Genomic DNA, 22,596 nt, shown 5'->3' with positions numbered 1-22,596 from the left:
AATTTAGCATGCGGATACCCTGCCATCAATGCTGGTTATTCAAACCGGGTTAGCTACGCTCCTAAAACAGCGGCACAAGAAAGACACAGTCTGTTTATCTTTTCTTTTTTTTTTTTTTTTTTAAATCAGGAAAAAACAATGTCTGCAAGACCATTTCATATTCCCTAAGCAAAATCATACTGCAACATTCAAAAATCACCATGCAATCAAAAACATTTGCAACAACAAAGAAAAACAGTTTGAAATGTATATAAACAGCAAAGTTAACCCTTGGTCAAACCACGAAATTAAATACAAATGTGTGAGGGACTAATTAAGGAAACACTTAATCGGTCACACTATTAAAGGGACAGGTCACCCCAAAAATCAAAAATATATATTTTTATTCTTACCTGTAGTGCTATGTATCCATCTAAATTGTTTTGGTGTGAGTTGCTGAGTTTTGAAGATATCGGCCTTAGACTGTTCACAACAAATCTGTGGATTATCTTGAGCCATGATTTCTGCAAAGAGACATTGTTGTTTTGGAAAATACATTTTTCAAATGTATTTTTTGGTGCTTTAAGCAACACAAGCCGAGTGCCATTTAGTCCCATTATATTCGAGAGAAGGCAGACATCTCTATGGCTGATATCTCCAAACTCAGCAACTCACACCAAAACAATCTAGATGGAGAAATAGCACTACAGGTAACAGGAAAAATATGTATTTTTGATTTTGGAGTGAACTGTCTCTTTAACTACGTTATGTACCTTTCTCCATTTAACTCACTCACTCATTAAGCATTAAGTGGTGTTCCCATTAATAAAATGGCAACTTCTACAAAATACTTTATTCAACTCTCAGATAATCTCAAATACATCAACAATATCAACATCCAAAACGGCATTCAATCCTGTTAAATAGAGTTGGTGATTGTATTTTATTTTTCAGAAATGGGATGGTTAAGGTCTATTTAGGGCCATTTTAATTTGTAGTTAATGAGTGCACTTACGTTCCCCTAAATAGTTTTTTTTTTTTAAATTCGTCCAAAATATATAACAAACTAAGGTGTGAGGTAGAATATAATCTTGCCAAATCTCTTAAGTAATTGTTAAGCAAAATTGTGCTTGAAATGAATTAATCAAGATCAATTTAAAACATAAAATGGTAGCCTCACCCTTTGTCATCATTATCATGACAAAAATGTTTACCATTTTTGTCATGATAATGTGCAGCTGTGGATCATGTACAAACACACACAGTATCCAAAACACTTATCCATTGCAAATTAAGGCCTTGTCAGTTTAATCATTGGTATATTGTATGTCATCAAGACATATAAAGAAAACCAAAAAAAATCTTCTCTTTTTTTTAAGATTTAAGTTCAAATTTCTACTGAACAGTACATGCCCTCAAATATCTGAAACAAATCTGTAAACATTTGATAGGTAATGTTCCAATATTCTTACCACTTTGAGATCAACTTACCATTATGAAAAAAAGATACTGCCCTCGATGGTCTCATGATGCATATAAGCATTTCAGGAACCTTAGAAACTTTAATAAATACAACGTTTAACCTCCTTATGCTGAAAAGGTATACATGAGAGGCAAGATTACATGGAAACAAAATCCGGAATCCTCCTCCTACATCTCTATCCAGTAAATGTCACAATGCTGGCCATGTTGACTTTAGACATGTCTGGTTGTCTACGCTTGTCTGTAAAAATGGTTAAGACTCAATGACTTTAATGTTAACAGGCACAAAGAGAGACTGGTAGCATCGCCAGCAGCTTAGCTGTTGCATTAAACTGCTCTGGGTGCCTTGTCCATCTTTAAGCAAACAATGTCCAGTGTGTAAGCTACATATTTCCCATGAGAAATTTTATTTACAGAGATTTTTTTTTTAATGTTCTGAGTTTCTTTTCTTTTTGCAACTTTTGCCAATTTAGGCTCCCAACAGTGGTGAATCCACACACACTTTTACAAAAGAGGAGATTCCAAAACCAGAGTCAGACAAGTAAGTTCAGAAATATCCAAAAACCTAAAAGCTCAAGTCTCAGCTGGCAATACTGCATCATTGCTTTTTCTCCTTCTTTCTCTTGTCTGTTTTGGTGCCAGTTGATGTGGAGACAGCAGGCCGTCTTACAGGCTGAACCACAACCCTCCCGTTAGCCCCGCACTGCAGGGTGAATCTTTCTGGGTTCAGGGGCTGTCCTGAATCATCCCTGAGCCGGGCCAGGACGTCTCTGGTCAGCTGCTTTATCTGCTGGCCCACAGCACCCATTGTCTTGGCTGTAAGCTGTTTCTCCCTCAGTAGCCTGTCTCTCTGAGCTTGCAACCTTTCCACCTCCTCCTGGAGCCCTGTGATGGCATCTAGTTTGCGTTTCCGGCAGTTTTGTGCTGCCAATTTGTTCTTCCCCCGCCTGCGGATGTCCCTTAGGAGGGTCACCTGCTCAGGGGAGAAGCCGTGACCGTCAAGGACCTCCAGGAATTCCTCCACCGGCATGTTGACAATCTGCAGGACAGAGAACGGGATAAACATGGCACGGGCGCGCAGCTCATCTCGACTCAGTTCCCTCTCGTCCAAACTTGGCCCATCATCATCATCATCATCACTGAGAGGCTCCTCTTTGATACCTTTGTGGGGAAGTGTTACTGATGGCTGGTTGAAGAAAGCAGGAGATGAGTAGCTGTGGTCATGCCATACACTCTCACTCAGATCAATGGGTGACCATGTTGTGGTGTAGTCCATGATGCCTTTTGAGGGGACTGAATCCACCTCACTGCTGTAGCCTGTAGCGCCACACTCATCCTCACAATATGAACTGGATGATGATGACATCTCGGATGAGCCTGGATGAGTGAGGAGTTAATTATTGTATTAGTATGTATAACAAACAATTTCTTGGCTTCACAAGCCATGGCAACAAAGACATTTAATCTACAAGTATTGGTAGAGATCTGAACCAACCTGGGGAGACTGGACCTCCAGAGCTGCTCTCCAAGGAGAGACCAGAGTCTGAGTCCAAGTCCTCGAGGACCTGTGGGTCTATGCTCTCCAGACAGCCCATCAGCTGTGTGTCCATAGTGTCCAGGCCTTCCAAACCAAGTTGATTGATCTGATCAAACACTGCCTCATCCAGACAGCCACCCAGTGTACTATTTGGTGACACATTTCCAGTTAAATTACATACTGAAGCAAAGGGGAGAGCAGCCAGGCCCACTGCCATCCCTGGTGATGCATCGGAGTGTGAGGACCCTGTGGATTCCAGTCGGAAGAGGGTTCTTTGTTGTTGGGTGACTAGCCTGGATTCAGCTCTTTCAGACGCCACACCAAATGCTCCAGCACTGGTTACCATAGCATCATGCAAACTGACATCCTGGCTGATGGCACTGGTGATGTCTGTGTCAAGGTCTGACAGACGCTCAGTAACAAGGGAGTCCAAGTCCTACACATGAGACATACATTTTAACTGAATTTTAGCCTTTGTAATTTTGAAAATCCTCCACCTGTAGATCATCATGGGACACTAAAACTCTCTATTGTAACATACTGATGGTTCCGAGCTTATGCATCTGAATAACTGTTTGCAAACTTTTGATATTAAGCCTAGTGTAAAATCAGGCGTTTGAAATGAACATAAGACAACTTACGTCTAGGTCAGTAACAGACAGAGAGAGTAAATTGCTCCAGTGCTGTTCAATATCAATGGTTGGAGGATGGTGGCGTACTGGACCAGACAGAGTAGTGATGCCTTCAAGCAGACTCTGAAATAGGCAAAAAATGCATAGAATATAGCATTGAGTAAGTGGTATGTTTTGTTGCCAAAGCTTTATCTCCAATGCAAATTAAAGTATTTGTGTCAAAGCTAGCTGTATAGATTATTAGGAAAAGGAACTGAGACACAAAGTCTTTCCCTGTGAAACAAACAGTTAAATAAAATTAAATTATCGTGCTTCAATATCGTTGATCTTACACGGTGTTACCAAAACAGCAGGGTCATCAGAATGGTGCAATTTGAGTAACAAAGTAATGTGAGAATGTGATTTTTTGGTTAAAAATAAGTATGTCATTTTCAACACTGTCACGCGACAGACTGACAAACACCGTAGTGTGTACTCTCAAAAGAAAACCAGTATATCTACTTTTCAGAAAACAGGGACTTTTTAAACACTGATGTGAACAATGTGCAACATTTTCAACAGTATACAGCAACAAATGAAGGCAACTGTGACAAACCAGGATCATACCTCTTGTTCCAGTGTGGAACTGTGAGCCAGCTGAGTGAGTGGGGCAGGTTCTTCCTCTTTAACTTTAACATCATTCTCCTGGTAGGTCAAAGAAAGGTAGATGGAGAGAAAGGGAAGATGGAATTGGGGAACAGGAGAGTCAGAGGATTTAGGGTAGAAGAAAAGGGAAAAAAGAAAAACAATCTTGTTAGCTGACATTCAAAGACAATTACATCTCTGGTTTGGTGACCCCAGTCTGGCAATCACAGATAATTGGATATCTTAGAAAATTATTACTGTTATGTTCTGACAGAAAAAGGTTTGTTTTAATAAGAAGCAGTTGTAACTCTGGAGGGAACAAAGATCAACAGACTACATTCAACTTTCTTTCATCGTTCTGCCACCTTTCGCGATGTATTAGAAATGTGTAAGCTGGTGCATTTGTGTATGAAAGTGGGGCTTAGGATCTTTTAATATACTATTAGGCTAATTACTCTCAGAGATGACCTAACCTTGTTAGATGTTGTAAGACCCTCCTGATACATCATGTACAGCATTTAATGTAGGCCACCAGCTGTCTGCCACAGACAATATTCTTGATATCTCCACACACAGACAAAAAAAAAAAAAACATGCCCAAGTGATGAAATGGGATTGATTTTCACCCGTTCCGAAAAGAGAATGCTTGCTGAGTCAGTTTTTACATTAATGCTAGAGGCAAAAATATGCCAAACTGTACTCTACACCAGCCCAGTTCTGCCCAAGGTCTGTCTGAGCTTGTCAGCTTGTACTGGAGTAGCTTTTCCAGCTTCAAATGTCCCAGTGAATGTAGATAGTTATTGACTGATACTTTCTAATATCACAGCTGTAATCCTCTCCTTTGACACACTTTATTTCCACAAACCACAACATCTTGCCCTACAAACAGTTAAGACATTACTTATTTTACAAAAGAGAGGGTAAAGAATAAAAGATGTGTCAACATCACATTATCCATGTGAACAAGAAGCCTGGGAGGGGGCAGTGTTCAAGTATGGACCACCGCTTTTGTGTAAGCAAACAGGGTGTGGGTCTAAGCCTCACTTCTCCACCTCTCAAGGCCCACAGCTGGCGGTTGAGTCTTAAGAAAGGGGATATAGTTACACAAATGGCGACATCAACTGCCCTCAGGACATAACATCCACCAAGCAGCTGTTTCTAGCCTGAGCTAGAAAAACTGGATCACTGGAAGAATTTAATATAAAGGTCTCGGTGTGATTATAACCTTAAAAACATCCTGGCAGTCGCAGATTACAGATGGCAGATACACATAATATGAAACAACACATTTTCAATCAACAGTTTTTAACAACAAGTGAGTGAACCTCTTGGCAAATGTTTTTACAGCTGCGTGGCCACCCAATACACTGGTCTTATTTGTGAAGTTAGTTCCATTGTCCTGACTATTCAGAGAGGGCTTAATGTGACAAGTTCCATAGTGAAGGGTGACAGGTGCATCAGACAGTTCTTGTGATGCTGTACATCAAGCTAGTCTGTCTCATTAACTGGTTATATGGCTAGGTTTCATATTTAACTAAACCAGTTAGGTGTTGTTTAAACTGAGTTACCAAATTGCAATGATGAATGCAAGTCCCCTAATCTAACTAGGCAAGAACCTAATCACTGAATTGCAATTTATGACCCAGGAGTGGTAGAGCCATACAAAGTGAAAGCTCATCTCAAGTTTTGCCAGCAGGTTATCACATTATGTTGTCTTGTTTACTGGTGCACCAGGAAATGTTAGAACATAATACGTTACTTGATGGATGACATCTCATCATTATATAACATGGGTTAGTGCTGCTAGTAAGCTAGTGATAGCATTAGCTGTTCTGTTAAGCATAGAAGTTTTAACTCTAGTTCATTACCTCAGTTTGTCTGTTGCTTTAGCTGGCCAGCCAGCCTTATTGGTCATATAGCTTAGTTATCAGCAAAATCTGTTTAACTTTATTTTACATCTCACACACACACTTGCCTCTTTAAAAAACCCGCAGGCTCCAGCGTTACAAGGCCCTTGTCGGTGTCCGGGGGTTGTTTGGCACACCTCTTGGCCACTGTCAGGCAGGTGTTCATTGTCATCCCTGGCTTCGTCCCCGGGGCTTTCTAACCCTGAGTTGGTGTCAGTGTTGTTGCTGGTTGAAGGCCCACAGTCAGCCTTGTCAGTGGCAGACACTTGGTGCACCAGCCATGCGTTCAACTGTGTGGGGAACCGTGGGGAGCCAAGGGTCCTCACCTCGTCTAGTAGCCGGCGACTTGCAAAGAAATAGTCCAACTCGGGACATTTTGGATGTACACTGTATCCGTCAAGAGTGTCTCTCAAATTATGAAAGGGTGTCTGGGTGTAGGCTGAGCTAGGACCCAAGTTAATCTCTATCAGAGGCGTATAATAGCCGCTTAAGTAGCTGTCGATATCCACACGAACTCCAATCAAACTGAGTAAGATTGTTAACTGAATCAGGCCTTCTGATAAGTATTTTTTCGCGATTTGCATTTTCTAAATATTTTGAGAGCTGCAGATAATTGCGAAATCCTGACCAAACAGTTCCTCTTTCCCGAATGGACAAAGGGTAAAGCCTAACAAAAGAGCACGCCTTCCCCTGTCAGACAAAGAGGTCCGCCTGTACCGGCGAAAACGTTAGACAGCTATGCTAGCTGTTAGCAGTTAGCTTTTAACTTTAGGCTAATTACCGGTCAACGGGAACCTCTTGGCGCAAACATAGCGAAAACGTTGCCCTTCAGCCTTTTATAGTGGAGAAGTTATTCGCAGCTGCACCTAGCTATCAAAACCTTCCTGACGTTTCTAATTAAACAGAAAATGAAACATCTGAAAAGCTAAATGCTGCCACGGCAGAGAGTGCTGCTACTGGGGAAACTGCGTTTAGGATTTGCATAACTCCTGCAGATTGGACCAAAGCGTCCACCGCAACAGAATATGATTGGACATCAAGAATGTCAGTTACAATTTTGACCAATGAGAGCAAGTGACAGTTAGTCGCTACCGCCAGCCCCCACCCCATTTATAACAACACACGTTATTTACAGGAATAATAGAAGAAACCAAACTGATATCTCTTGAGAAATATGTTATTATATCAAATATTGTTTTTTGCAGTATTTATTTCCAACATTCAAAGGTTCATTGATTCCAAAGGGATTTCTCAGGAGCATGGTCAGGCTGCAGTTCCGGGACGTTTGTGCTACTGACCTGCATTTCTCCCATTTTTGGCCTACTGGTGAGTGGCTGAATTACAGTTTGAACTTGTTCAACTATGTATGACTCAACGGCGAAACACTGTCGTCTACAAAACACCTTACCCACTGGACATCTAAAACAAATGAGCTCATACTATATTCATAACAACTGTTGGAAAGTAAGAAGTCTACATTCACTCAAGTAGACTACTGTAGGCTATTTAAGTACATAGTTAGTTACTTTCCAGATTAAATTATCTTTCAAAACATTCCGTTTGTGGAATACAATGCATTGTTATGGATTACACTACCCAACACTATATAAAAATAATTAAAATAGCTCCACCTCTACCAATTTCAACATTAAAATGCTTACACACCATCAGTAATAATAATCCAATTAGGCTATATATCATATAATAATACAATAATCTGAAAAGGGACATTCTGTATAATGAGAACTTTTAATCCATTTTTCTGATAAAACGTCTCCACTTGTAAGGTAAATATTAAATGCAGGATTTTTATTTGTAAGAGCACATTTACATTGTGGTATTGCTACTTTTGCTTAAGTAAAGGATCAAATACTTTAGATAAATCCCTGTTCATGATATTAGAATGGAAAGGAGAAAGAGGACATTTTAACCTTTAAAAGTTCAATCTTGAGTTGAGTATTAGATTGAACACATCATCACAAAAATAAATGTTATTTAATCGGAACTGAAACATTAGTCCCTCTCACATCAATTTGTAACAATTCAGACTGATGATGTTGTTGATAATATAATGAGGTTATCCTTGGCCATGCAGCAACCATTTGGTTGTTTTAAGGTCTGTCTTGACAGTGGTTTTATAGTCCTGGATGCTATCGATTTAATTTGTAATCTACTTTTGAATACACTTATAACTGTTAATTTATAATAGCTCCTCATTGTTCACATTGCTCATACTGTACATGTACATTTTCCCTCATCCCAAGAATGTTGAAACAATATAAAGTTGCCCCTTATAACTGTTTGAGGTTGTCCCCTCCAGCTGAGTAAGACTGATATATAGGTACTATATATAGGCTCCTGCACAGTTCACTTCTACTATAATAGAGACACAAACTGATCCTAAGATGAAATAAGGAATGGAAGGCCCTATGTGCTATATTTGTTTGTGCCCCATTTGTTTTTTAAACTTTACAGTCACAAGTCATACAAGAAACACAAGCACAAAACAAATGATAAAGGCCAAGGGTGCACAAAATCATTGTTTAGGAGGAGCTCAATCTGTCTTTCTTATATCTCTGGCATAAACTAGTTTGCCTTCATCAAGGCATTATCAAAAGGGGTGATTTTATAATACTCGTGCCTTGATACACTCAGACATCTGGGGTCTCTGTCTGTCAGATTATCACGTTTGCTGATATCAAGTTATACATGGTCTATGCTGGTTTATATCAGCGGTGTGATTAGGGACAGTCTTGAGTTAACAGAACCAGAAGACAGGCAGAATCAAAAACAGAAACTGGTTGCACCTTTAGAAAACATTTATTGTGGAAGAAAGTAAAAAAAATACACACAGTATATCCAGTGGTGGAATAAGCATTCATATAATTTACTTAAGTAAAACTAAAAAACTAAAAGTCTTGCACTCAAAATTTTACTCAAGTGAAAGTACAGTATTGACAGAAGAATGTACTTAAATATCACAAGTAAAAGTATTCATTATGGAGAATGAAAACTGAGTGTTAGTGTTATTTTGTTATTATTGATGTCTTAGCATTTAAATGTTGAAGCTTGGCCAAGGTGGAGCTATTTTTTACGTTGGGATGATCAATATACCATAATCATGTTTTCTATGTAAAATCGTAATCTTCAAAGTAACAACTAAAACATAGTGAAGCACAAGTATATGGTAAGTACATTCACTCAAGTACTGTACTTAAGTACAATTTTAAGGTACTTGAGTATTTCCATTTAATGCTACTTTATACTTTTACTCCCCCACATTTCAGTGGCAAATATTGTACTTTTTACTGCACTACATTTATTTTAAATCTTATCTTATCTTGCATATTCACATTATTAATACAAAATATGATCAACAAATGTATTATTATAGGTTAAACTACCCAGCAGTATACACTTAATGGCCAGTACATTAAGTACAACTGTACAATATATTGTGATCCAATATAGCAGCTCTGCCTTAAATTCTACCTTAACAAAATGTATAATGTTCAGTTTCTGTTGACATTGTTGGAAAAGTGTTAATTCAATTATATGTTTTAGCATTGATGTCATAGTTAAAGTACTGTTGTGGACAACATTATATTGAGAGGTGTTTCTATTTTTTCCCCGTCCCATTTACATACATGGGGGAGTCAGAATATTAGAAACACCTCTGAATATAATGCAGTCCAGTACAACACCACCACTAACTATGACCTCAATGCTAAAACATATAATACGACAGTGTCAACAAAAACTGAACATTATAGGCATCATCAAAGTAGACTTTATGGCAGAACAGTTGTATTGGATTGCATTAGATTGTACAGGTGTACCTAATGAAGTGGCCACTGATGTAATTAAAATGAGCTCCACCTTTACCACCTGCAACATTAAAGTGATACAAACATTAATGCATCAGAAATTATAATCCAATAATATAATATATACTATTCTGAAATGTGCCATTCTGCGTAAGGAGTACTTTAACTTTTGGTACTTTAAGTATATTTTGATGCTAATACTTTTGTACTTTTACTTAAAAATAAGACGGTGTAGTCCCTCATTCGTCCAGGAGTGTTCTCCTGCAAGTAAAAGTCCTGTATTCAAAATTTGGCTCGACTGGCTCTCAATTGTGAAAAGAGAATGACTTCCGGATGGGAGCCGAAACGTCTTGATTCTGAAAACAGTGTCCAGATGACTACGACTGAAACATTTTCTACGATACTTTTACTTGAGTAAAATTTTGAATACAGGACTTTTACTTGCATTTCTACGCTGTGGTATTGCTACTTTTACTTAAGTAAAAGATCTGAGTAGTACTTCCTCCATCACTGGTCAGAGGAAACAGGACTGGCTACAGGCTCCAACTCACTCAGCTGGACTTTGCTGAAGGCAGATACACATGAGATTGTCAGTGATCTGGCTCAACTGCGACTCCTGCTGGCGAATGGTGGTAACATTAATGGATAACAATTTCTAGGTCACTTTTCCACTACTCAAATGAAATCAGACAATAATTACAAAAACACCACTCATCACTTAACTTCGGCTTTGTAGAGTGGTAAACCTTAGCAAAAAATAGATGTTAAATATATATTTTGTATGTCTTTAGGTTAATTTAACAGCTTGATAAGTTATCTATGTCGATTGATAAAATAATTATAGGCTACACCGAATAAGACGTTTTCTGCGTAGCCTGCAATTTACCGGATGCATTTTGAATTTATATCGTTTTCTTATTTCTTTAAAATGTATAATGTGAGATCCGCGTAGGCTCAAAAGGGAAAAAATATATCATGTGTCACTGATTACTTCGCCCTATGAATGCAAAGTTAGAATAAGTAAGTCCAAACTGATAAACACACTTCTGACACACTATTTACTTCTGAGTATCGGCGCTGTAATGGAGTTTTCTGTGCAATGAAAAGCCACAATAAGCCTTTTGGAAATAGCCTACACAGACTTTTATGTGCCATTGCATCATAAAGAAGTCTAGAAAATTATTCAATTATAGGAACATGAATGAATGGCTAAAACAAGTCTATCAACAGAACAGCAAGTTCAACACACATTGCCTATGTCAGCTTGACAGTCTCAACAACAGACAGTCGAGCCCTCCTGCAGATCAGGCACAAATCTAGTGCAGACAAGTCAAGCGTGCTGCAGAGTTCATCTGACGCTGGCCACATCACACTTCATTTAGGATGCAGCTGCAACATTGTTACAGACCACCTGCAATAACGTAACATTCGCACAATGAGCAACTAACGACTGAGATAGCTTAGCTATTTGAAATTGTATAGTCCATCACTGGAAGAAATGTTGAGCGTCCTAAGCTGTTTATGCGCTGCATCAGAGTCTTGCAGAGCTATAACAAAACCCCTTTGAAAATAACAAATGACATTTGCGGTCAGCCTCGTGCAAGCTTTACAGGTCGACTTGGTGGCCCGACAAATCCAGACTCTAAACGCTCCAAATCGCGTCGCTTTAAAAAAAAGCTGTGAAGAGTAATCTACTCCAATTGATCTGACGCCAGCGTGCAGTCACTTGATTAATCCGCAAGTATTTTCATAACGATGTGAAACACATTTAAATCAACTTTGTGAAGTTCTGACAGATTTATTAGGGGAGAGCTCTTAAATCACCCCCATATACTCCTCTGAGGACGAAGCTGATTGGTGGAATTATATACTACATGAGGTCTGGGAGGCTAGTGCGCGTGCGCACAAGTTTGGGTCCCGCAAAGGCTCACGGGAAACCTGAAGGAAATCGAGGTGACTCTCGTGGGAATATTTTGTCGTTATTTTCTGTTTATTTTCCCCCCCTCAGTAATGACAGTTTAAACTCGCGTTGAAAGTCAGTCTTATACACGCGACTCGGGTGAGATTTAAGGCTATGTTGAGTGCAAGGCCAATCCAAAACTGACTTTGTCATATTTTCAATTTTATTTATTTTTTGAGTTATTCATTATCAGACTTTTGGGGCAAAGAAGTACTTAGTTCCACTCGTCATGGGAAATGGATGAGAAATATTAATTATGAGCATAAACTTAGTGATTGGTAGCCTACCTTACCTTATTAAATAATCTACAGTGCACATAGGCTGCTGTAAATGGCATCGGTTGCAGGTTAAATTAAATGATTGAATTAACAAAGCAAAAGACAGTTCAATACTGTAAATGTAGTATTTAACCACTTGAATTTGCAGGACTGATATTGCATTTGAAATAATATTTTTAATATGTATAGTTATTGGAAAATTATATTTTTTAATTTAAGCCTCTTACAAACAATAAGCCAGTAAAAATCTATCCATCCATGTATGTGTCAATAGTTTTTGTTCGTTTTAGAATATACATTTCTTTTCTTAGTGAAAGTACAAAGGAAATATAAATACCCTAATTGTGATCAACTTTACAAATAGAAAATATTAGAATTTCCTACCCCAATTATTATAACAATAATTATTATTTTATTCAAACATTTTAAATATTAGATACATACTTGTGTAACTGTGTGGTCAATAATTAGGCTTTTTATGAATAGGAGCTATAACATAATATTAATGGTTGACCATAAAATGTTATTTATTTACATCTATGGATATATAAATAAAGGCTACTAACATTTAAAATATACAAATATTTTGGTAAATGTAATTATTTTAACCCATCAAGCGTAAATATTTGAACAGTCCTGTGTAGTATCTGTGTGTGTGTGTGTGTGTGAGTGAGTGAGTGTGTGTGAACAGGCTCAGACAGCGGAGCTCTGTCCTCCAGAGAGCAAAACAACCGACTGGCCGCTGTCTGCCTCCAGACCCCTTCGCTGCTTGATTGACACCCGCGTTTAGCCAACCAAAGAACGAATCACGATCCTGACTTCTAATTGGTTCACCACTCCAGCTCCAGCCAGACGCCAGCACCCTGCATCAGCCAATCACAGACCGTAAATCACCATAAAATTTAATACAACCGTTCTGGCAGACTCTGTGGCGCCCCGCAGCGGAGGCATATGGAAGCAATTTTAAGTCGGGCTCGTTCTCTGCAAATTGAGTTGTAATAATGAAAAATGCATTGCTCTTTTCAGGGCTTTATGTCTTTTCCTTTTCAATACAGGTTTTGTTTTAATGCTGATGGACTGTGCAGACCTCTTCTACATTATGTGTCCCACTGGTCTGCAGGAAACTGACTGCTTTGTTTTAGTCCAGTTAGCAGTGTTTCTGCTTTATTCCATCAGCAGTAATACATCTCCTATTGACAGTAATATAGGACTGCTGTTTTTATTACCACACTAAGCCATGTAAGACACAATAATTCCCAACTTGTATTCCCATTTTCGGTCTGTAACATATAATACTATTTTGCAAAGCAATTGTTTTGCCCCAAAAGTGCTAATGCAGCATTGGTCACCAGGGGGCGCGACTGCCCAAGTTTTGTGGATCATAAGGCCTGACCTGTGGAACTGGAACCTGTGTTCACTAATTGAAATGTTGCAGCTCCATAAGGCTCTTTGCTGTTTAACTGAATTGAGACATAATTATGATCAGTAACATCTCACTCAGAGTTAAACAAAAATATCAAAGCTGCTTTAACTACACACAGATTTTAGAGCTCTTCCTCACTTTTCCCCCCCTCCTTCCTTTTCTCTCACCATGTCTCAAGAGTCCAGAGGCTGAGGGGCCAGCAGTGGGGCGAGGTGCTGACAGTAAAAAAAAATAAAAATTTTAGCATGAGAAGCAGTCGTGGATTTGATGTCAGAGACTGAGATGGCCGCCTTGATAAAGTTGGTCTGGCTCGAAGAGATTGGCAGCCTTCTACTTGGAAAAGAAAACAGAAAAGGCCCTACATAAACAGAGGAAAATGTCTCCGGCCGAGCAGAAAAACAGTCCTGTATGATGTGACCTGGTAACTTTGGAACGATGTCTCAGACTTGTATTGCAGACACACATACAGAAGAAAGTGTAGGGACAATGACTTCTATTCATTTATGTGCATATGATGCATGTGCAAGCATACAGGATGTGTGTGTCAGCCCTATCATGCCTCTCTGCCATTTTCTGTGATTGAAGGAAACCTCACTGTGCCTCTCTGTTCCTGTAGCTATTGTGTCTGCTTCACTAATGGACTCCTCTCACCCTGTCTCCTTTTCCTCCCTCTGTTGTCCCCTCCTTTTTCTCCCATATCATATCCATGTATTCCCCAAGGGGCTGATTAAAAGGCTTTCTAGCTGGGGTGAGGAGAAGAGGAGGTGGGAGGGGGGGTCAGTGGAGAAGAGTGGTCCTTAGTACCCCATATGTCTGGACAGGAGAGGGTGGAGTGGAGGTCCTCTTCCAGTTAATCAATACAGCACTATCTCTCTCTCTCTCTCTCTCTCTCTCTCTCTCTCTCTCTCTCTCTTTCCCTGTCTCCTCTTCCCTCTTCCCTCCACCCTCTCAGACTCTCCCATTAGAGATAATGTGTCTGGTATTGACACTGCAAGATATGGGTACTATGACAGAAATACAGTTCTGCTCTGTGAGGCCGAGTTTCACGTCAAAACTCTGTGGTCAACAAAACGACCTGACTCATCGACTTGCTGTTTAACCAGGTTGATTGTGTGTTACATCCTTTCATTGTTGGCCATTCACTGTGAGATTTACTACTCAACTAGTGCAATTAATTTTAAAAGCAATTCTTCTTCTTCTTCTATATATATATATATATTTGGTAAAATTAATGAGAAATTTAAAGAGATTTAAAGTGTATATAAATTGCTACAACATCTATTTAGTTAGTATTGATGATAACTCATATTCCTCTCACGATAAAATGAATGTAAAGGCATTATAATTGATTATATTGGCACTTTTTCTCAGCAAGGTACTCATGATATTCCAGTATTTTCCAGGAAATTGATGTGTGTGTAAAACCTTTTATCCCATTAGCCATTGATATTCATGGTTACAAGCTCACTTTTTCCATCTTAATATCATCGTTGTTCAGTTGAAACATACCATTTGGCTTCAGTAATTTTAGGTCTTTGTGTTTTGGTAAGAAGAAAAAACTGAAATATGTTTCTCTATTGTGACATCCGTAAGTACTCTCAGTTGTTTTGTTTTTTATTTTGATTTGATTTATTTACGACCATATTGCAATAGTGATTTAAGGATTTCAAGGTAATAGAGGAAAAAGTGCAAGATGCTATTTTTGGGGAGATTACTGAGCAAGTCAAGTTGCAGTATAACATTAGAAAGCAAACACATTATGGAGCATGATATGAGTGCCTTTAGTGTAGTGGTAACATCCTTTCTTCTCTGACAAGCACAAAAATAGAAATGACAGCAGGAGTAATGGTGGGCCCAAAACATAATTACCAAATGCAAAATTGCATATGAAAATTATTCTTATGAGAAACAATTAGCCTGCTAGAGGAGACTGACTGGAATGGGGGGGTGCATGTCTCCCGTAGGTGGCCGAGGGTTGTGTGGGTGCCGCCCTGCAGAGCCGCAGGGCTTCAGATGCAGAGACTTCAGAGAAATGCCTGGGGAAGCAGTGGGGAGAACGACCTCTGACCTCCCTGACTCGCTAACCCCCAGGGTCACAGAGGGAGGGGCCAGCGCTACAGGGGATAGGCTGTAATTGATGTTGGGAGGGAGGGAGGCCTGTGGGGGCTGCTGGAAGCAGAGAGGGCGGGAGGGATGGAGGGGAAACCTGAGGCCCCAGAGAGAGGCAGGAGTGGGAGAGCTGATGAGGGCTCTGGTCTGTGTCCACAAGTCTATGGTTCTGATCTGGATCCCATGGGAGGTAGAGTGGCTGAGATGACGGTAGATCAGAGCCTTGACTGTCCAAACCACAGACAAATCTTATTAGTTGAACTGACTGGTTAACTAAACAGGAATGAAAATCAAAATCTTGTGTGATTCAAAAATAATATAATCTGTCTATTACATGCAACAGCTTGAATTTCCTTGCTGGCACATGCAATTAAAAGTATTTTAACTGCTGATTGGCACAGTTGAGGTGTTTCAGTATATATATAGTGTTTGAGTATATCCCTTGTGTTGTATATTTGGGGCCATTTTTTCAAGTATTTAAGTGTGCAAACCTTTGAAAAGACTAAATAACCTGAGGGGTCTCCACTTTTCCACATTCTCTGGTAATCACTAACGTACAGCTGTATTCTAAAGTCCTCTTTCCTGGACTGTGAACCATGAGCCAAACAAGTATTTGCTGTTATGATAACACTGATTTATCCATATACAGACATGCAGCTAAATCTGTCTCCCCTTTTGTGGTAGTTGTCAAAGAATTGAACTCTTTAGTCGCTAGTTTTTGGCAGAAAGTCACAGTTTGTCTTTCTTCAGTGGAAGGTCAAAAGGCACGCTGAATTGCTGGGGTCTGGGGAGGAGGGGTGGATGAGGGAGGCAATGGCTGACAGATGTTTACAGAGGCCTGACTGCACTTCTGTGACCAAAAGAAGGGAGAAGGATTTTACCACTACCACCAAAAGTCCCAGTCCGCTCCATCTCCACTGTGAGGGACATGTGGTGAATGCTCCTCTTTGCTGTGGCAAAAACACTGGGCTCCCCTGTCAGCGTCTTTGGCCCCTACCCTATCCAGATGGCAATGGGTGTATCTCACCCAGGGCCCAGGCCCAGTGGGTCTTGTGTTGGCCTCCTATACCATCTATCCCATCGATTTCTACCCATGCCAGTGTGGACTAGTTCCTTGACTGCCTCTCTTTCACAGCCACAGGATTCCTCAGCGCTCTGTGTTCGAGCAGGCTGCTCTCGAGTTACCGGCAACCTGGTGCAGATCGTGTCAAAGCTGTTATTTTAGGGAACTGGGTGAGGAGAGGAAAAATGTGTACGATGTTTGTGAGGGAGAGAGATTCAGAGTTTCCCGTCCACATCATAGCACTCTTGAGGATTCTAGTCCTGTCACGGCTTCGAACATAAACATGTCCTCCCAAAGCTATAAACACATGGTCAAACAAAAATTTGTATAGGAGGTGTATTGGTGAAGATCAGTGTGGCTAATCCAGTCGGTGCTTTGGCTTGCTGGTCATCCTTAAATATTGTGAAAGAATTCATAATTCCCACACTCCTTTGGGAATTAAAATTTTATAACTCCCATTTGGGTCGTTTTTTACTTTTTTCATTCCATAATTCTTCACTTCTAATTTTCCTCTTTGACTGTTTGGAAATTCAAACAGAGAGTTGGTAATACAGTGAGTTAAATTTTAGTGTTGATAAATCACATGACCTTAAATCAACCAGGATTTACTTGGAGATTGTGGAGCAGGATTTAGCAAGCACGCATATTAATGATGATGACCCCTGATTTACCATGCTTGACTAGGAGAAAACAGTTGGCGTTATGAGGGAAAAACAATTTGGCTTGCAGAACATGTTCCCCACTCCAAGACCACTGGTTTGTTAGGCCACTGAGACAGTATAGTTTGCATGTTTCCAATCCCTGTATTTCAGGGTGGAAAAATAGCAAAACAAACAAGCAAACAAAACCTCATTGGAAAATATAACCACTCAGCTAGCCAGATCTGCTTAATATGGGGCTTTCATTGCTGTTTTGTGTCGTGCATTCAAAATTGATTTAGTTTCTTCTCCCAGAGATGGTAAAATAGGACCCCACAGTTTGTGTTGTAAAATGAAATGAAGTGGAAAGAACGCTTTCCACTTCCATAGAAAGTGGTGAAACCTATGATGAAAATTAAACTAAATTCTAATATACATCTGGAGATGATTTAAATGCATAAAAATAGGGAAGGATGTTTAACAAGTAGGCAATCCAGATTATTTGTTCTGCCTGCGCTGCCACATTATTGTCCTTGCAAACCAATTTGAAAGAGAAATACGTGCAATAAATAGAGACAAAACTTCTAAGGTTTTCATCTGCAGTTGTTACATGATAGGCTGCAAAAGCACACCCCTCCTCTCTTGTTTAAAGCAACTTATCCCCATAGCTAATACCCATGATGGAGCACTCCTTGTGTCTCTTCGGCCTCCATGAGTGACACCATTGTTGAAGGGGGAGGAGGTGTGTGTGTGTGTACTGGGGACATGGTGCTGATTTCACAAGACTGTGACTGGTGGCGTGTAACGCTGATGAAGACTTCATCCAATCTGCTGTGTTCATGATGGGAGAGCAGAGAGAGTGACCCCTACTCTCCCCGTACCTCTCGACCCCACAACGCTATCTCTTCCCTCTTCTTCTTCTCCCTTAGTTTCCTCTCCTTATGCTATAATCCACTTATACAATTTGTGTATGTGTATGCACATGGCCTGCACACAAACCCGTCCAGCCTAAAAAACCTGTTCAAACTGTGTCATCAGGATCAGTTTCAGCACTTTTTTAGTGCCCATTGATGACCTCACTGCTGTATGAGAGGCTTTTTCTCCGTGCTAAGAATAAATTTATTGTGAAAACACTGTTGTATGCATACACTGCATCCATGAATGCAAACGTGCACACGTGCAAACACAGAGTGCCATCTATTCCCTCGCCTCACCCATGCATTAACACCATTTACACTATACGCGCTACAAGGAGTGTATTTCAGCCCGTCTTTGTTTGTGAATGGTAATGGAGGAACTCCTAAAGGGAGATGGAGGGGGAATAAATGGAGGATTTTCAGCTTGTTAAACGGGGCATTAGAGGGCTTGTGACTGGGAGTTGTAGGCTATAAAACCCAACGGTTTGGCTGCACTCATGTTTTAGTGCATTGGCTCATGGGCTGACAGCTTTGCTGTTTGGGTGTCGTTTTGGGCCATGCCTTGGGCCATGCTTTACGCTGCTCATTTGGCACAGGGGCACTTTCAGGACCCACTGGAGGCAGATTTAGGGAGAGACCGAGCCCCACGTGAAGACTCACTGAGTGATATAAAACAGCGAGCGGAGGAGGAATGTGAAATAAATATCGTTTTTGCAGTTCATTTCTGCCTTGGAGACTGTCTTAGTTTGTCTTGTGTTTTCTTATTTATCTCTATGTTGTCACAGGTTTTTGGCTTCTAAGCCAGATGTAAAGCTAATTGGGTTAGCACTAGATGTGATTTGCTATCAAGGTTTCTGAGAAACAGACAGACATGTGTTTGAAATCTGCACATCTGAGTTCTGTACAGATGTGGAGGCATACATGTGAGCCTTCATGCATGCACACACACACACATTTATTATTTTTCTCTGTGAGGCCTGGAGGTAATTTTAGGGCGCTTAAATGATCTAGGCTGCCATAATGATGTCCGCATGCTGACATATTTTCATATTTTCAATGAAGTATTCGTCTTGTCTGTTCTCCATATAGCACTAAGCCATCTGGAATAACAAGATCACTTTAAGCTGCTGGAAAAACAGATGAGGGAAAGAGAAGAAGAAAGGAACAGAGGAAGCTGTAGAAAAGGCTGCTCTCTGCTTGTATCTGCGGCGAAACATTCCCACTCAGCAGTTAATCGCTGGTTTTGTCCATGCTGTATATCATTTTTATTACTCCAAAGGTCATTGCCATAAGAGTAGAGATTTATAGTCATCAGCTTGATCGCATTCAGCTGATACATGAAGGTATAGAATTCAGAGATAATATCAATAATAGCAGCATATGAAGAGCAGGATGTTCTTTTGTGTGGAGCAACCTTATGTGATGCGAATGAGATGTAACTGTGAGTAACAGTTCTGAAACCTCAGAGCATCCATGCAAGGCATTTAAAGAATCTGTGGACTGTCATGATGTATGAACAGCCTCCTGGCTGCTTTCGCCAATGGACAAAACTGTCAGCAGGCAACACATCACAGACAGAGACGAGAACATTCAACAGAGCAGCCTGTTTTCTACAAAGGATGTCTGCGTGCCTGTGTTTGATTGGTGTGGGGTTATACAGAGACAATAAACATTTTTCCTCTAATATTACCAGTGTAAATAAATAGCTGGGTAAACTATGATCTACAATCAGTAATGATTACAAGACAAAAATCCAAACTTACAAAAAAAAACTGCTTTTCAAAGAAAAAAGCTTTTCAGTGAGTTTAAAAAAAAAACTTCTGTTTTTCTGTCAAAGATCATAAACTTTCTGCACTTCCTGTTTGCAATACCCAGGCATCTTTAACTTCTTTTAATCTGTCTATCTTTTAATCTGTGTTGCTTAATGTAAGTGTGCCTATGGTTTTATTTTCTTCTGCAACCTTTACAATGTTACCTTTTGACCCCAATACAGAAAATCAGAGAGTAATCAGAACTCAGAAGACACAAGTGAGGAGAGACAGGGATTTCCTCAGTCATCCGTCATAATAGCTGTCACAATGATATGGTTCAACAGTTCCCATTTCCCCATCTGCTGTGTATGTTTGTGTGTGTAGTGTGTGTGCCTGCATGAACACACATGAGCCCGTCTGTATGTACCCAAGCCTGATCTCATGGCATGGAAGAAGTACATTATTCACATTGTTTACTTAAGTAAAAGAGCAAATACTCTGTTATAAGTCCTGCATTCATTCAGGTAGAAGTGCATAAGTATTATCAGCAAAATATACTAATAATACTTAGTATCAAAAGCAAAAATGGTCCCTTTAAGTGGTACATTATCATATATTACATTATTGGATCATTATTACTGATGCATGAATCTAGTAACTATTTGCTGAGTAAATGTAGTGGAGTAAAAAGTACAATATGTGCCTCTGAAATGTAGTGTAGTAGGGAAAAAAAGTAGGAAAAATACCGAAAGTAGCAGGACCTCAAAAATATACTAAAGTACAGCATCGAGTAGACGTACATAGTTACATTCCACCACTGCTTATAATCAGTGGTTGAAGTATTTAAATCATTTACTTAAATAAAAGTAGCCGTACCATTGTGTTTTCTTTTTTCTTTTATTTCTTTTAAAGTTATTTATGTTAAAGTTTTCCATTGCAAGTAAAAGTCCTACATTCCAAATTTTGCTTAAGTAAAGTATTGGAAACTAAATTTACTTAAAGTATCAAAAGTCATAGTATTGTGCAGAATGGTCAGCGTTATATATTTAATTTATTAAGTTATTGGACTATTATTAATACATTAACATGTAAGTACATTAATGTTGTAGTTGGTTGAGGCAGAGCTTTATATGCTTTTGGGTAGTTAAATCTATAACAATGTATCATATTTATAAACTGATCATATGTTTTGTATGTAAAATCTTAATCCCAATACTAGAGATAGATATTTCCCTCTGAAATGTAGTGAAGAAGAGGTATACAGTAGTTGAGCAAATATACTTAGTTACTTTCCACCACTGCATATAATATTGTGTAAATCAAATGTTGGCAGTATGTACTCAAACAGTAGGCTAAATTAGCGGTGACAGTACAATTAGCGATGACATTAAAATGATCATAACCTTGACAAAAATCTTTACTGTACCTAACCATGACGGAGACAAGTTTTCATATGATACCATTCATTGTTATTCTTTTAGTAAATTATATACAGTAACCACCATTACAATACAGTGATGTAGCCTACACAAATTCAATGTGTGCACTTCCCAATCAGACTGTGATTCCTCCTACGCAGTACACAAGTATACAACAGGAGCTCACATCTCCGTGGTTTAAATGTGCTGATGTTCCAACGAAAACGCTGCACTGTCCTGTGTGAACCAACAAAGACAGACGGAGTAAATCATACACACAAGAGCCAGAAGTGTTTTTCAGCTGACAGTCACTTCATCATTATTCACAAGACGGGCCTTTGTCTCCTTTGTTTTAGTGACCATGTTAAATTAGCTCAAAACAGATGGGTGCTCATTGTCAAGCCTTCTCTATGAGAGCTACGTGTGTGTCCTGTGCATGTGTCTGTGTGTGTGTAGGTAAGTGAGACCGGGTTTATTCATGTACTGATCTCCTTCTGCGTTTTTGTGTGTGTGTGTGTGTGTGTGTGGCTAATTACAGATAAGATGTATGCACAAATCTGTCTTTCGTTTTTGGCTGTCTAACTGTCCAGCTGTCGTATGTTCGGATGCATGTGTGTGTGTGTTCTGGTGTGCAGATGTCCTAGGGTTGTTGTCCTGCCAGTAACAAGGGCTTTTGGGGTGTAAAGTGGAGGGGAGGACAGCCAGGGGATTGGCAAGGCCATGAGGTGCAATCCACAGGGAGTCAAGTTGTGTCTTCATGTAAATGTGTGTGTTGTTGGACAGCTAAAAGCGTTGATGGTATGTTATATCCATAGTCCAGATTTCCAAATTTAACATGTATGGGTGTATGCTCTTTGTCACACACACAGTTTGTGTATGCATGTTCCAAACCTGATCTTGGATGATGTCATATGCAGCTGCTGCGTGGCTGACAGACAGTTTCCGCACCACAACATGGGGCCCTATGGTCCGCCTGTCAGGCTGATAGACAGGTGAATGACACCAATGAGAGCCAGCCGTCCCTCCCCCTAGGAGCCAGGCACTGAGTGAC

The 22,596-nt window shown here is 39.8% G+C and overlaps 1 protein-coding gene across 1 annotated transcript; it reads right to left on the bottom strand.

Annotated features, from left to right (window-relative positions):
- Positions 1 to 93: 93 nt before the first annotated feature.
- nfe2l3 (nuclear factor, erythroid 2-like 3) lies at positions 94 to 7,137 on the bottom strand. The gene is made up of 5 exons (XM_044171071.1): positions 6,230 to 7,137; positions 4,237 to 4,314; positions 3,640 to 3,753; positions 2,957 to 3,434; positions 94 to 2,838 (listed from the first exon to the last, which is right to left on the bottom strand). The coding sequence occupies exons 1-5, from the start codon at positions 6,743 to 6,745 to the stop codon at positions 2,060 to 2,062; spliced, it is 1,965 nt and encodes a 654-aa protein (XP_044027006.1). The 5' UTR covers positions 6,746 to 7,137; the 3' UTR covers positions 94 to 2,059.
- Between the last annotated feature and the right edge of the window lie 15,459 nt (positions 7,138 to 22,596).

Source organism: Siniperca chuatsi, linkage group LG17 (genome assembly GCF_020085105.1).
Source record: "Siniperca chuatsi isolate FFG_IHB_CAS linkage group LG17, ASM2008510v1, whole genome shotgun sequence".
In the NCBI taxonomy this organism is placed as follows: Eukaryota; Metazoa; Chordata; class Actinopteri; order Centrarchiformes; family Sinipercidae; genus Siniperca; species Siniperca chuatsi.
Note: the sequence above shows the minus strand (reverse complement) of the source record. Positions and strands in the feature narration are given on the sequence as shown.